The sequence below is a fragment of the Panthera onca genome, chromosome A2 (genome assembly GCF_046562875.1).
Source record: "Panthera onca isolate mPanOnc1 chromosome A2, mPanOnc1 haplotype 2, whole genome shotgun sequence".
Classification (NCBI taxonomy): domain Eukaryota; kingdom Metazoa; phylum Chordata; class Mammalia; order Carnivora; family Felidae; genus Panthera; species Panthera onca.
The window spans coordinates 79,535,345-79,552,657 of NC_138340.1; the positions used below are offsets into that span (position 1 = coordinate 79,535,345).

General features: G+C 33.7%; 2 protein-coding genes across 7 annotated transcripts in view; one reads left to right on the forward strand and one right to left on the reverse strand.

Annotated features, from left to right (window-relative positions):
• The window catches only part of SRPK2 (SRSF protein kinase 2), a 393,623-nt gene that overhangs the window by 278,678 nt on the left and 97,632 nt on the right, over window positions 1-17,313 (forward strand). The window lies entirely within an intron of this gene.
• KMT2E (lysine methyltransferase 2E (inactive)) overlaps window positions 1-17,313 on the reverse strand; it is a 100,755-nt gene that overhangs the window by 20,669 nt on the left and 62,773 nt on the right. For all 6 annotated transcript variants that reach the window (XM_078442550.1, XM_060633786.2, XM_078442548.1 and 3 more), the window contains 8 exons: window positions 13,853-13,911; window positions 12,683-12,855; window positions 9,670-9,708; window positions 6,606-6,836; window positions 6,358-6,488; window positions 5,251-5,368; window positions 4,176-4,285; window positions 849-1,113 (listed from right to left, as the gene is read on the reverse strand). In XM_078442550.1, the coding sequence (XP_078298676.1) occupies window positions 849-1,113; window positions 4,176-4,285; window positions 5,251-5,368; window positions 6,358-6,488; window positions 6,606-6,836; window positions 9,670-9,708; window positions 12,683-12,855; window positions 13,853-13,911 (1,126 nt within the window). The remainder of the gene's footprint in view (window positions 1-848; window positions 1,114-4,175; window positions 4,286-5,250; window positions 5,369-6,357; window positions 6,489-6,605; window positions 6,837-9,669; window positions 9,709-12,682; window positions 12,856-13,852; window positions 13,912-17,313) is intronic.

Below are 17,313 nucleotides of genomic sequence, written 5' to 3' on the forward strand. Positions count from 1 at the left end.
TAAATGCCTTTCAACCACAACTAACAAATTCAACGTAGGAAAATTATAAGCCTACTTAAATACATTTCAGAATTTTAAAACTGGTTTTAATTCAACACTTTCAAAATTATGCAAATAGTTTTGCTTTTTAAAGTTTGAGTCAGTGTTATCAATAGAGCCCACAAGGTCAAATATGGTAGCACAGCCTTCTGTTTATAGTCTTCCCAAAACATGAACATACAAAATTACTTCATGAGACCCAGTGCCTACAAACACCAAGTGCCCAATAAATGTTTGTTCAATTTGAAACTTAAGGGAAATTATTAAATTGATTAAACTATTGTTAAATTAAGGAAGATGGGGTACTGGAGATGAGTAAAACTGTACTTAATTTTCACATTTAAATGGTCCCTCCTAACTTTCATTTGTGTAGAGGGCAAAGCAGACACAGAGGGCAAACTCATTCCTCCAAATTACCATACATGTTAAGAGAATTTTCTCTGAACAATCTTATCTCTCATCCTTATAGAATTAATTATGCCTCAAATATTTAAAAAAGGAAATTAAGACTTTAAATAAGAATTTTATTAACATAAGGACAATACCATCTGGAAGAAGTTTTTAATTACCCAGTTATAGAAATATCTTGCATTCAATTCTGCAAGGATATGCTGGCTGAGTTATTTACTAACAATGCACAAATTCTAGTAGAACCTGTGTTTTATGTTTCTAAGTACTTCATTAAATAACAGTAGGTTTAACTTAAAAAATTTAAACCATTTTACATAAAGCAAAAAAGAGGTTAAAATATGACAAGTTATTTTCTTTTGTTGACTTCGGCTGACAATCAGAAGAGCATAGTTCAGTACCTGATTATTTGATACTGATAGTCTCAGGGGAGAAAGCTTTCTTTGTTTAGTTTCTGGGCTCTTCATTTTGTTGGTTGTTCCTTCACAATCCAGAGTAATATTCTGATTTTGTGTATCTTTTTCTTTTGAAATATCCTTTTCTTTTTTTCCTTTTTTCCTTCTGGTCTCATAACCGCTATTGATGTTTTCCGTGGATTCAGAACTACGTTTTAGAACAGGGCACTCTGGATTTTCTTTGAGGCATGCGCAGTCCACCTTGTACTTACTGGAAAGATAACCGGTTAAATATTTATTCAGGATGCAAACTTTAAAATCTTCTTATCCATTTTAAGCTGCAACTCTGTAAATTCTATGCTACTACTATTTATGAGCAATCCTTTTCACTAATTTGCATTCCTATGGTAACTATCACAAAAGAGATTTTATTTCCTCACTTAAAAAACATAATCATTTGAAGTTGATTTCTGACCAGAGATTGGGCCTTCAATCAAAAGGATAACCAGTTATGGTTTAGAGAAGCAACTCAAATTAAAACTGAGCCTTTTTAAGTAAAATGATACTGTGGCTTACATTAAGGCAAAAACGGTATTTACTTCAGTGGTCCCAAACCCTAACTAGTTTGTATTTTACTTTAAGGAATGACTTCAATAACCAAGTGTCTTTGAAAAAAGGTAAAGTTATGCTTCTTTTTGCCCCTCCTTACATGTTCTCTCTTTCAAATGGAAGCTTGAAAAATAATTGCACTCTCATCTTCACTGCAGTGATATATATTACTCCCACCATACAGACAAGATTAATGGGCAGAGAGGGGCAGCATTTTGTCCAACGTCACATGCTATCTAAATGGTTGGGACAGTATTCAGATACAGGTTTAGGGGAGTCCAAAGCTCACACTTTTCATCTCTTCAATATTTCTTAACTCTGCCCCTCCATATCTCTACCACCAACGTTCAATTTCTCTCTAGGATACAGGCAGCATGCCAAAATCGGAGTTAAACAGTAGAAGCCTCCCACTTTACATGTTTTAATTAGTTCAGTGTTTGTTCACAATAAAAAAGTTTCTAATACTCTTACTTGCTCACTTTCAAGACTAGTATAAGTCAAACTTGCTAAATCTGTGAATCAGGGATAGAACTCAAAAATTTATGATCTACTCCCCCATCTCCCCAAATCAGGTATTGCTAGAAACTAGGTTGAAACTTTCTAGATGTTTTGATTTCAGGATAATAGAACTCCAAATAATGATGGCTAATAGCTCATGTTTACCAAGCACTTATTTTGTGCCAGGAATTGTTTTAAACACTTTACATATCTTTTTTTTTTTTTTTTTTTTTTTTTTGAGAATGTGTGCACACACAGGAGCTCGAGTGGGGAAGGGGCAGAGGTGGGGGGGAGGGAAAGAGTGAGAGACAGGGAGAGAGAGAATCTTAAGCAGGCTTCACACCCAGTGCAGAGCCAGACCTGGGGCTCAATCTCATGACCCTGAGATCAAGACCTGAGCTGAAATCAAGAATCAGATGCTCAACCATTTGAGCCACCCAGGCATCCCTGAACACTTTACATATCTTAAACTCACTGAATTTTCAAAACATTCCTGTTTGGTGAGTATTATTATTCTCATATTACTTGTGCTGTAACAAAGCACAAAGGGATAAGAAGGTTATATAGCTAATAATAAGCAACCAAGCTAGGATTTGAAACCAGATTATAAAAAGCTTATATTCTTAACCACTTATGGGATACAGTCTTTCAAAGCAATGAGCAAAGAGCCATTATGCTAAATTTTCCACCTTCTGGGGGGAGAAAGGGCTAACAAGGAAATGCTGAAGTTATAATAAATCTGACTCCCAACAATTAAGTAGAGATGCACAGGGCAGGAAGAGGAATTTCACTGACAGAAAACATAATGGATATTTAAAACTTAGGCATTTAAATAGGTTACCATAGAAAAATTTAAAGATAAAATACAGAATAGGAGGAAATGAACTGAAATGCTTATAACCGAATACACTACAAGATACAAAAGGAACCATCCCCCATTCCCCCAAAAATCAGTATGAAAAAGACTGCCCAGGAGCAAAATGGAAGATGATTAACCAATTCATCAGAGAGGAAACCCAAATGATAAATTAATATATAAAAAGATCCTTGGGTCAAAAAATAACCAAAGAAAATGGTAATTAAAAATATAAAAAGATACCATTTCACATGGATTAGCATCAATTTTTAAAGTCATAACGAGATGGAGCAAGGAAGTAAAGCTGCAAGAATAGAAACTGGTCATTATCCATATCTTGGTTATTGTAAAACTGCAATAAACATAGGGGTGCACATATCTTTTAGAATTAGTGTTTTCTAATATAACATTATATGTCAATTATACTCAAATTAAAAATTAACCTATGTCTGGTGAAAACTGAGGCTGTGCACACTCTACAACCCAGCAAGTACACCCCTAATTCCGTACCACAGAGAGAACATGTACCCACAAAGACATGTTCAAAAAGCCACAGGAGCACTTTTGGTAAATCTAAAGGTCCACCAATAGTGGAATGGATAAATGCCATCAACAGTGAAAATAAATGAACTAGAGCCACACCTAACAACAGAACTAAATATCAAAGTAAGGAATGAGAGAAGATGAATGCAAAATGATACAGATTATAATTTTGTATTATATTTGTATTATATTTGTATAATTTTGTATTATGTATAAATATATAAAATTTAAATGGACGCTTTTATAGTCAGAATTAACTTTAACTTTCTTCCCTAGTGTTTCAGAACAGCAGTTCTCAGAACTTCCTTACAGTACTCCAACAAACACTTTTACTGCAAGAAAACTTGGCACAATTTCTGTTGCTTTTGTTTTTTGTTTTTTTTAAGTTTATTTGTTTTGAGAGAGAAAGAGGAAGTCCCAAGCACGCTCAGCACTGTCAGCACAGAGCCCAACACGGGGCTCACTCTCAAGAACAGAACCGTGAGATCATGACCTGAGCCCAAATCAAGAGTTGGATGCTTAACTGTTAGAGCCACCCATGTACCCTGAATTTCTTTGTTTTGAGGGGCAAAACGTTCAATTACCCATTCACACTGATCAGCCAAATTAATTATATCACTAACATTGTACCCCCTAAAATACCAGAAAGAAAATTCTCACATAAACAAGGTCAGTGTTGTATGGCTGAATTAGGGCTATGATTTTTTAATTGCCTCATGATAAATACAAATGAAAAGCTATGAAAGTAATGCAAATACATAAATTTTTAGGAGGACATTAAGGAACTACTGCAAAACAGATTAACATATACATAGACTTGAACTTACCAATTCCCATAGTCAAAATCAAAGGCAATAGTAATTTCAGTTCCTTTTGGAATAGTCTGTATAGAATAAATGTAAAGATGTATGGTTCCATCTTCAATTTCATGCCTCACCTGTTAGTTAAAAAATAATTTTATATTTTTATGAACTTTTTCTACCTTTAGAAGTATCCCATCCTGCAATTTTGAAAAATTTTCAAAGTAATTCCTAAGTACAACATGGAAAATATGCAGTTCAAGACTTTTAACTATAAATCGGTGGTTTTCAACTGGACGGAAGCATAGTGATGCAAACTCTACGGCCCACCATGTAGCATTAAAAAGCAAATACTAAAAAAAGAAGAAAAAACATGACACTTCATCAATTCTACAATGCCTATTTTTTTTTACCCCTGAGTATCTCTGAAATTGGGAGTTTTGTAAATGATGACACCCTCGATTTGATGAAATACAATAATCAGTAATGGAACAGTTAACACCACACTTTTCTATGACAGACACTGTTCTAGGTACTTCATATGTATTTACTCCATTGAGTCCTCATAACCACTTTTTATAGAACACAGACCAGGTTACAAAGCTAGTAAGTCAAAAAGAAGACATGAATCTATTAAGTCTGGCTTCAAAACCTAAACTCAACTATAATAGCTATAAATTAAAAATGTTTATTTTGGCATGTAAAAAAAACCCGGAAACATGCTCCAAAATTTATGCTCCAAATTAAAACACAGTTTTATAAAAAATTTTGTAGTAGCACATATAAAATCTACTTTAGCTTTCAGTTTTGTCATCTACCTTGATCCAATCAGATCTTATATTTGACCCATAAGTAGAGCTTCAGAAATAAACAAAAATCTAATATTTCTTCTTACAAAGAACATCACAATTTCTTCAGTGTGCAAAGCAATTTTTAAGACCTCACAGCCCATTACCACCTAATTTTTTGCAATGAAAACACGCTGAGGAATATAAAACGCATCAATGGTTAAAAAGTTTAGGGCTACCAGACTTGTGTTTAATACTCAATTCCATGCATCCCCTGAAACCCTTGCCTCCTGAAAAGATTTTTAGAAGCTTACCTCTGCATTGGGTGTACAAGAACGCCTAATGAACCGAGCCTCATTCCCAAAAGTCCTTGCATCAACACACATTTCTAGCCCGTGAAATTTAGAATAAAATAAAACAAAAGGATATGGTCTACAAAGAAAGAAATGCATTATAAACCATTAACATGTTAAGAAACTTCTAAAAGATTCAAAGTAAATAGTGAAGCCAAGAGTTGAACATAGGCAGTCTAATACCAGAACCCATTCGTTAAGGGCTAGTTCATGCTAATGAGATTTTTACCTGCTCCAGTAACCTTACCTAAATTAAAGGTAATTAATTGAAGGTAGAAATTCAAATTTATGAGATAAAAAGGGAGTGACTACTGCCTTTACAGGAGAATTCATAATTGGATACCTTTAAAATCCTAATCGCCTAGTACATTTAAGTTTTGATTTCTAGCACTGTTTCAGATCAAATTTGCTATGTACAAGATTTGTATATCTTTCAAATCTTAAAAATTCAAGTTATAAACAACAAATACTTTTAATAACCATATAGACTTATCTCCCTAAAGATACAAACATATTTCCTGACCTCCGGGAAGCAAGGGGTCATATCAAATGCCCCCAAAAAATATATAGAAGAGGGCTCCAGTGCCATTCTAGAACCAAGAAAGGAGGAGGTGAAAGTGGTAGCAATAATGTAAGACCAAATCCAACATCTGTTATAAAGAGGAAGGGGTTTTGCCTGTGATCACCAATGGTGTTTTCAGGTTCTAGCAATTATGTTATAAGGAACTAGGTAAGGTCCTGGATGCAAAAGGGCTTCACTCCTTATAATCTTATGTAATCATAGTTTTAAATTAACGTCCACCTATATACTGCTGTTTATCTTTGAAGTAAACTGTTGTAAAAATGTCAGTAAGAGAGATGGGTAAGAGACAGAAATACATCTGCTTTTTGTCATATTTTACTATAGTTCAAAAGTTATCATTAGTCACTGTTCAACTGTACCACAGTTTTAAAAGTATTAAAATGATAACTTAGAAAAACAAAAGGCTTATGAACACACAGCATCTTGGCAAACAGCCAAAAAATCAATACTTAACAACAGGTAACTAGTAAAATAAATGAATATACCTCTTAAAGAAATATCCATTTGCTTCAAACTGTTCTCTTAGCATAAACTTCCCTCTGTACTCAATGATAAGTGCATCAGGAGGCAAATCTTTTGCGGATTTCAGAATTTTCTTATTTTTTTGTATATGGCTCTAAAATAAGAGAAATGTTCAGATTAGTTAAACCTAACTGCTTTCAGTCTAACCAGTTAAGATATACATTAGAAAAAGGTCTTTGTTTCATAATTTTTAGGCAAATGATATATTTACCTCTACAGGAGGTTTGAAGAGCAAATTGTTGGTATTCAAATCTGATTTATTTATCTCTTTTTTGTCATTTCCATTGCCTAATCTCAGAGCTATTCTTTGTGCCTCCCTCTGAACACCCTCACTATATTGGTTACTATTTGCCTCTTCGTATCGATCCATCCACGCTTTGATTTTTGTCTCCCATCCAAAATTTGAACCATCAGATGAAGGATCAATCTCTGGAGCTGAACCCTAAAATCATAGCAAACTAAGCATTAATATCTGGACTTCTAAGTATTTACACACACACACACACACACACACAGTAATCTATATAAAAGACCATAACACAAAGTAGCAATAATGTTAGGCTTTCTAAGTTGGTCCTAGGAAAAAACAGACCATAAATGATCAGCATACTACATTTTTATACTGCACGCCAGATAAAGAGTTAGAAAACTAAAGAGGCCAAGTTATGTTGAACAGCATAAATTCAAGCTTCACTGACACCACTGTAGCCAAATTAAGGCCACTGACAAAACTGCAAACACCCAAAACTTCGGAGTTATTGTCAACTAATGATTCAAAAAAAGATAGCATATGAAAATGTTTTTATTTTACAGACTGCCAGTATCTACTTTATACTCAGTTCTGATAGAATGCAATTTTAACATGTTTTATTAAAAAACACACTTTGACATCTTAATTTAGTATAATTCCAAGATCTATAATTGTCCACATGATAAATATGACATGAGAACAAAATGTCTAATAGGATGTGAAATGACCCAAAATGGTCCATAGCCTAAATTCAAGGATCATAATGACAGCAAGGACTTATAAACTTAAATGCTTGCTCTTCATCCATACCTCCTATTAAAAACCTGTAAGATAAGAACGCTAAGTGCCAAGTACAAAAAGTTACAGCCTCTCTCAATCTGTTACAGAACAAACAAGGAACACTTTTCTCGCTGGAATGCAATTTACAGATAGGCACAATGACCACACATTTTAAAAATGTATTAAAATGTGGACACCCACAACAATTCTTATTTGCAATCTTAGGATGAAAATCAAGTAATGCAGATAACAAAAACATGTTTCATTAGCATAATTCAGGTTTATAATTCGTTTTAACACATGACATTTCAATTTGTTGTAAATGCTATTTACCAATTTCTACAACACTGAATACCCTGGTGAGAAAACAGATTATTTCTATATGTATAACCTAACTAAAATTTGAAAATCACATATAGAATTCATAAAGATCCTTATATATCCTGTTAGACATGTATACATGTACAGTAACACTAAAATTTACCATCTGTCCACCTGCCATATAATTTTTATTACAAAAAGTATCATTCTTTTCTACAATGAAACAAACTGTAGTAAGTTGTTCAACTACTTGATAGGAGTAGGTTTATTTGTATTAACTGGTATTTTCTGTACTTACATATTCCACATTATAATGACCATGAGATAATAAATTTTTATACAAATATGAAATACTACATATTAAGGCTTTCCTCAGCTTTATTAAAGAAATCCATTTTTAAAAATTTGTCTTTCTTTTCTGTCCTCCTCTACCCAAGCCCTCTACTGATCTGGTATATATTTGATAGTTCTTCCATATCTCTTTAACCTATAAATACTATTGAATTACTAACTGAAACTGTTACAATCTTAAAGAGGTATCTTTTAGTTAAGGGAAAGATATCTTTAAAGATGCACAAAGCATTTTTAAAATTTTACTTCCTCATCTCTTTACAAAATAAATGAAAATATTTCACCTAAGTAAACTATTCCTTCTTCATTAAACTTACTATTGGAATGATTGGATAAATAAGGAAGAAAGGAAAACTTTAGAGTATCAACAGTTTCCACCAGCTTAATCCAAAACCTTTTTCAGATTGTATTGTGTCAGATAATGTCCCATAAATCCAAGTTTAATATATAGTAAGTATATAATCCCCAATTTTAACATATAAAGAACATTTTATGAAACTGGGCTTGCTGTGTGTTGAGTGACACCACATATTTTCTTGAGAAAGAACTACAAACGTATGCAGTAATTATCACTGGACAGCTGTTTAATTATTTGTTTTCCAAGAATGTGAAATAATGAATAATTGTTATGCACAAAAGATACACTGTAACATGCTTCCCACGTACTATTTTAATATCTGACAACTTAAGAAACCCATTAGCCTTTAACCACACAGCCTAGAAAGCTGTAGTAAGTCTATACAGCTGACCTCTGTGATCCAATACCTATCTTTTAGCAGGAGGCAGAGCTGAGGAGCCTTGCCTCTCTCAGAAATCAGGGCATCTACAAAATTGAGGATATAGGCTAATTCAAGGTACAAGTGACTACTTTGTATACCTCCATGGTGATTTTATAGTATTTTATAACAACTGACTTGACTAAATCACTAGAACCCCAACTATGCAAAAAAAAAAAAAAAAAGAAAAAGAAAAATTTCAAATTCTAAATGTGATTTTGCATTCATATATCCACTATACAAAGTGGTATGGAGATATGGAATGCAATAATCTACTGAAATTCAGATTATCCAAAATTTTGATAATAGGAATTACTTATATACCTCCTTTTACTTAATGATTTAACATTGTTAATAAACTCCAAGAGAGGCATAGTAATCTAATTAGGATTCTCTACGGTGTCACTTTTGGTAAAGATAATAAGCAATGAGATGATACGCAATGAAGAGAACATAAAGTAAAGGTTTTGGACAAGCAACCACTTAGTAAGCTCCTGAAAAACTGATAGTTGGAACAAGGACTTAAATTTAATGTATTAAAAAAAAAAAATTAATGTATTTACCTTAACTCTTAAAAATTTTTTTTTTAATGTTTATTTATTTTGAGAGAAAGAGAGAGAGAGAAAGCAGGGAGGTACAGAGAGAGAGAGAGAGAAGGAGGGAGAAAGAATCCCAAGTAGGCTCCATGCTTAGCACAGAGCTCCACACAGGGCTCAATCTCATGACTGTGAGATCATGACCCGAGCCAAAATCAAGAGTCAGATGCTTAACTGAGCCACCCAGGTGCCCCTGTTTACCTTAACTCTTGATGACTTCCGAGATCCTTCACGAAAGGCCTAAAATAACATGAAATTTGAGTTAGTTTTCTTTTCTTTTAAACTGGATATAATCAATCAGTTCAGTAAAGCATTTTATTGAAGTCTCATAATAATAAAAAACTTGGCAAATATAGCCAGAACCGGGTGAATGTTTAAGTAAGGAAAGTCACCTACTAGCATACTATTTTACTATTAAAAATAGAATGCAGACTTTGTATATCTAAAACCAAAGTAACAATGTATGTCAACGATAGTCAAATTAACAACAACAATAACAACAAAAACCATAATGCAGGCTATGTAAGAACAAGAGAATATGTATATGATACTGCTAGAAAAAATCTCAAATTTTTTGTGTGCTCAATTATTACAACCATGGGAAAATATCTGATTAAAATTGGAAGGGTATTAACAATATTACAGTAATTTTATTTAAGTCATGATACAAGTCTGGGGAGTGATAAAGTTATTTACTTTAATTCTCGTAGTCAACTAGTAAGTGATATTTGAGCACAGAGGAGCATTTGAGTAATAAGCACTGTGGCAAATAGAGTTGTATTTATTTAATAAATAATTTAGTGACAGCCCACTACTCTGCCAGGTCCCAAAGTGGTATCTAACATTTAATTCCTATCTTCCTCACCACTTCACCCAAAAAGTCTCCAGGGAGACTAACAAACATAAACCTAGAGTAAGCAACATAGACCCAAATATATGTGTTAAGTTTGTTGTGTAGACTATATGTTGGAAGTCAGCAAGATTTACTAACAGCAAAAACAAGGCAGTGAAACGTCACATAAAACATGGGCAAAGAGCTAGGTGGACTTTGGAGAAGGAATGTACCCAGACAGATGAACAACTGAAAGGAATACAATCCTGGTACTAAAGAAACATGAAAGAGACACCTGGCTGGCTCAGTCGGTGGAGCATGCAACTCTTGATCTCGGGGTTGTGGGTTTGAGCCCCACACTGAGTATAGAGATTACTTAAAAAAAAAAAAAAAAAAAAAAAAAAAATCTGGAGTGCCTGGGTGGCTCAGTCAGTTAAGCAAGCATCTAACTCCAGCTCAGGTCAAGATCTCACGGTTCGTGGGTTTGAGCCCAACGTCAGGCTCTGTGCTGACAGCTCAGAGCCTGGAATCTGTTTCGGATTCTGTGTCTCCCTCTCTCTCTGCCCCTCCCCTGCTCACGCTTTCTGTCTCAAAAATAAACAAATAAAATAAAAATAAAAATAAAAATAAAATAAAAACTGTCCTCTACCCAGAACATCTATTGTAACCTCCTTTCAAACTTTTTAACAATTAGCCATAACAATAGGCTGAAAAAAAAAAAAAAAGGCAGAACTGTATATATTCTTTTGTTTTATATATATACTACATGTCACCCCTCAAATAATAGTAAAACCTTAACAGTGGGCAAGATCTAAGTGGGAAAACCATATCTTTTATACCCAGTTCCTTGATTTTTTTTTCTAATCCTTGTCAATTTTTACTAACAACATAAGAGAAAAATCTCTTTTTAAACACACAGCAATATTCTGAAAAAACTATGTCACACTCCAAGACCCAGAACTGATTCATTTTAAATAGGGACAAGTAATTCCCCCCAGAAAAAGTGCAAAATCTATGCTTTATTCAAAAAATAGATTTGTTAAACCAAATGACCTAAAACAAATATGCAAGGATACAATTTCCAAGTAACAATAAACAGGAAAGCCTAATTTGAAAGCATGATATTAAAAAGGTATGTCAATACCTATAATATGTGAATTCCTAAATTATAAAAGGCATTTAATAGACAATCTCTCTCTCTCTCTTTGTGTAAATTACAATCTGAAATAAGGGACATAACAATGAAAGAAGACAAAATGTTGTTACAAGTGCTATAATAAAAGGTTCAAGTGCCATAATGAGATGCAAAGAAAGATGATCATATTTTGATAGGAGAAAAGCAAGTTTCATGGAGGAAGCAGTACTTGAGAGTATAATAAGGGTTTAAAAGACAGAGATGAGAATATCCTAAATGGTGAAGAGAACAGCATAACCAAAGATGACACCTGGTGGGACACTTGGCAGGCTCAGTGGGTAGGGCATATGACTTTTGATCTCAGGGTCATGAGTTCAAACCCCATGTTGGATACAGAGCTTACTTTAAAAAAAATAAATAAACAAAAACCACCCAGAAAGTGCAGATAGAATTTGATTATAAGAATGGATAATATACAGGAAAAAGTGTAGCAGAACTGGAGAGGGACCTCATCTGTGAAGACTGCTACAGTCAAGCTTAAATGGTGGTGAAATGAGAAACTGAAAAGTCCCTGTTGCCTATTAAATAACCAAATAATATCTTGAAGAATTACTCAAGGAAAAAAAATGCTTTCTTTGGAAAAACCTGATTTTATATCTAGGAATAATTTCACTCTATAATAGCAATATAGTTCTCGTGAAAAGTATTTTTTTTTCCTTATAAGAGAAAAATCTTCAGGACCAATAATAATAAATTTAGTGAAAAAGTGGCTTAGAAATGGTTTTGTGCCATTAAATCCTTGGGATAATTCATCACATAAGACTTAAGTAAAAGAAGTCTACGTGATAAGAAATTCATTAAATATGGAGGTTTATTAAAATGATTACATACGATTCAGAGAAGAACAACTATAAACAATTATTCACAATTATCATATGCTCTTTTACCTTGTTCATAAGCTATTAAAAATTTAGGATTGTTATTTTTTGTCTAAAACAGCAATTTTTTTCTATTTTATTTTAGCTTTTGCCTTTCTATGACTAGTCTCATTAGTGATTTCAAATCAGTATGCCAACATTTATCTATTACGCTTCAATCTTTAAAACATATTAAAATTGTAAAATGAATTTTAAAAAACTTAGATTCTGCAACCTTTTCTAGCTACCATCCATTACTCACCTGCCTTTCCTGTAAAACACAGTTCCCATAACTTCCTATCTACATATCTAAAAAAAGGAAAAACTTACTTTTTTACACTTTGAAATGTTTTGTTCTTTCTCCCCACTTTTTTTCCTTCTTTTATCATTAACCTTGGAAACTCTTGAAGCAGTTAAAGTAATCGATGTTGGGGTATGCTGAAATGCAGTATATAATTCCACAGGAACCTCATCACCACTCTCAGTTGCACTGGTATCACCATCTTCCAAGGCAAAATAAAAATTACTATACTTGTAATACTATCTTGAACAAAATGAAAAATCAAACAGCATTCTACAAGACAAGCTGCTGTATCTCCCATCATTCTGAAGAATGAACTTTTTTCTACTTCCTCAGTTCACTCATATAAGATACATTTAAATGCATACTACAAATACCTTTTCTCATACATTAAATTAGAAAGGATACAAAAGTCTGACAACACACTGAGGTAGTGTGACTATGGGAAAAGGGCATAAATAGCCAGTGGTAATTCAAAATTCAAAATTCAAAATTCAAAATTCCCTATGAATTCCCTATGAAGGGAAATTTAACCATATCTAACAAAATTCTACATATACTTACTCTTTCACCTAATAAACTTTTTTCTAGGTGTGTGTCCAAAGATAAAATGAACAAAAATACAAAAATACAAAAAAAAAAAAAACCACGAAAAAACTTGTCTGGGAGGGTTTCATTAACAGTACTATTTGTAGTAACAAAAATGAAACGAAACAAAACAAAAAACACTGGAAACAACCTAAATGTTCATCAAACAGTTCAGTAAACTATGATTATTCAAAACCAGTTGTACTGGTGTTGTCATAACGTAAGCCAAAATAAAAGTTGTAGCACAGTTATACTGCTAAAATCTATTCCTCAAAATGAAATGCTATTCCATATGATTAATGGATCACCATCTCTCTGAAAAACCAACATATTTTAATACTTCTTTAAAGCTGTTACCTTTGTACAAAAATGAGGATTTAAAATTTTTATTTTCTTCTAATTTCCACATTTTTTTTTCTTTTTTTTAATTTCCACATTTTCTAAAATAAGTACATTCTATAAAAAGACTACTTAAAATCTATACCTGAGATTGTAAGTTGTATGTACAACCAACATTGACTGGTAAGGTGTTTATATCCAACTGAAACATGCAGACCACTCATTTTCTCAATCACACTAATTTTAATTTAGCATAGATCCTCTTCACCCACCTGACATATTTTCCCTTTTCCGGCGCTGTAGTAGCACTGCCCTCTCTTTATCCAAACTCCTGCATTAAAATATTAACATGATTATTCATCAAACTTTCATAAATTTAGATATAAAGCAGACTGATTTTAAATGTGATAAACTTTACAATTTCTCTAATGTTCTTACTGAAAAACAAACAGTATAAAATATGTGTATTTTTTCCCTTGCTTTAGATTTGATCTAGCATAATTAGCAGTAGATGCCAGGTAAGTGACACTGTTGTGCTTTTAAGAAAATAACTTTTTACTTAGGAAGCTAGTACCTTTTTTTTTTTTTTCCAAATTGAATGTTTAAAGCAAAATGTCTGGGGGCACCTGGATGGCTCAGTCGGATAAGTGGACTTGGGCTCAAATTATGATCTCACAGTTTGTGAGTTCAAGCCTCGCATTGGGCTCTATACTGACAGCTCAGAGCCCAGAGCCTGCTTCGGATTCTGTGTCTCCCTCACTCTCTGCCCCTCCCCCACTCATGCTCAGTATCTCTCTCTCTCTCTCAAAAATAAACATCAAAAATTTAAAAATTTTAGAGCAAAAAGTCTGAAAAAAAAAAAAAAAAAAAAAAAGAATGTTTACAGTAACCAAAATAAATTTCTTAAAAGCACACCACTGATTTAGGATCTATTTGCATTATTACCAGACTAAAATTATTTCCACTTTTGAAATAATAATAAACACTGAACTTTTAACAATTAAAAATACACTAGAGGGGAGGTGGGTGTGGGGGGATGGATTAAATAGGGGATGGGGACTAAAAAGTGCACTTGTGATGAGCACTGGGTGTTGTATGGACATGTTAAATACATAATATATCTGAAATGAACAGAACACTGGATCTTAACTGGAATTTAAATAAAAACTTAAAGAAAAAAGTAAAATATTTCATTAACTGCCCACACATGAACTACATCATTCATAGTAACTGTTTTATATTTCCCACCAACATTTTCACTGTTGAAACCTATTAGCCTATAGGTCAAATAAGACTAGATTATTTTTCTTAGATGAGAGAATAAGGGCTCTAGACTAAAATATCTACAATTCAGTAACAGAGTTGTCTTAATGTCTACTAGGACATATAACTATAACTAACATTACTGATTATCACAGAATAATAAGTAGGTATCACTCAATAAACTACCCTCCCTAATGACCAGTTTTAAAACAGTTCTTAACTGAATTTATCAAAAGATATTTACCCCAGCAAAAACTATCTGGCAAAAGGCTACTAACTATCATAAAGTAAAACAAAATCACATAGTAAAACCTCACTCATAAAAAAGCAATGCAAAGTGTAACATTCAGATTACCATTTTGAATCTAGTTAAACTGGGAAAAATCCAAGTCTGTCAGACACTATTGTAAGCCCTGGGGAAACAGGCATGCTTATCCATCACTGGTAGGAATTCAAAACTGTACAGCTCGTATTGGAGAATTCAGCAATATCTGACAAAAATTTTATGCATATATTATACATTTACCCTTTTACTGAACACGCCTACTTCTATTTGCAATTACAAAAGACTGGAAACAATGTCCACTCTAATGGGACTGGTTGAATAAACTATTCCATGAAAAAGATGAAGCACCTTGAAGCAACAGAAAAAAATGAGCCAATTTCTATATACTTCTATGAAGTGATCTTTAGCAGATATTTTTAAGAGAAAAAAGAAAATGTGGCAAAACTCTGTAATATACTATCGCTTACCTAAATAAGAAAGGAATACAAAGATGTATATACACACCTGTTTCTAATAAGGAAACAATGGAAAGAATAATCTATTTTTTATGTTACTCCAGGGATAGAAAGTTCAACTTATCTGAATATACTTTGTTTTAAAATTTAACCTCAAAATAATGGGACTACTTCTTACATAATCATGTAAGTATATAATTATAAAAACAAAGTATAAAAAGCAATCCTAAAAATAACTAGATTCCTCCTACATTTCTGGTAGGAATATAAAATGGTACAACTGCTCTGCAATATAGCTGGATAATTTTTTTAAAAAACTAAACACAACTACCATGTGACTGAGCAATTGCACTCTTGGGAATTTATCCCAAAGAAAATAAACTTACATTCATACCAAAACCTGTACACAGATGTTCATAGCAACTTTTCTGTAATAGCCAAAAAATGTCCTCCAACAAGTGAATGGTTAAATAAACTGTGATACATATATGTCATAGAACACTACATAGCAATAAGAAAGAATGAAATATCGGGGCACCTGGGTAGCTCAGTCGGTTAGGCGTCTAACTTCTGTTCAGGTCATGATCTCACAGTTTGTGAGTTCAAGACCCATATTGGACTGTCTGCTGTCAGAACAGAGCCCACTTGGGATCCTCTGTCCCCCTCTCTCTGCCCCTCCCCCACTCTCTCTCTCTCTCAAAATAAACAAGCATAGAAAGAAAGAAGGGAGGGAAGGGAGGGAAGGGAGGGAAGGGAGGGAAGGGAGGGAAGGGAGGAAGGGAGGAAGGGAGGAAGGGAGGAAGGAAGGAAGGAAGACTGATATATGCAAAAACTGGCTGGCTCTCCAGAGAATCATGCTGAGTAAAAAAAAGCCCACCCCAAGGTCACATACTGTATGATTCCATTTATATAACATTCTTGAAACGAGAAAATTATAGTCATGGAGTACAGATTATAGCAACAGAGTTGCCAAAGGCCAGGAATGGGGGAGATGGGAGAGGTGGAAAAGGTGGGAGGTGGATGCAGCTGAAAAAGCAATGTGATGGATACTGGCCATGGAAATGTTTTGTATCTAGACTAGACCAACTAAATATTCTAGCTATAATACTGCATTAATAGTTTTGCAACATGTTACCACTGGGGGGAACTGGGTAAAAGACACACAGAATCTTTATTATTTCCTAACTATTTATGTGACACTCTAACTCAAAATTAAAAGTTTAATTTTAAAAAATAAGGGGTACCTGGATGGCTCAGTCAGTGAAATGTCTGACTCTTGATTTTGGCTTAGGTCATGATCTTGCAATTCCTAAGTTTGAATCCCACGACTCTGTCAGCACAGAGCCTTGAGATTCTCTGTCTCCCTCTCCCTCTCTCTCTGCCCTTCCCCTGCAAGCTTGCTCTCTCTCTCTCAAAAATAAATATTAAAAAAAAATCAAAAATAAAAGAATCTCATCAACATAAGTGTGTAAGTGTGCATCCAGCTGGTGTTTTAACCACACAGTGAAATTCTTTTAAGGGACTGTAAACACAACCATACGTTCCTTGTGGAACATATCTTAAGGGGAAAAAAAGTTCTAACCTGTTTTACATAGGGGTACCTGCTTGGCTCGGTCAGTAGAGCATGCGACTCTTCATCTCAGGGTCATGAGTCCAAGCCCTAAGTTGGGTGTAGAAATTACTTTAAAAATAAATAAATAGGGGCGCCTGGGCGGCTCAGTCAGTTGGG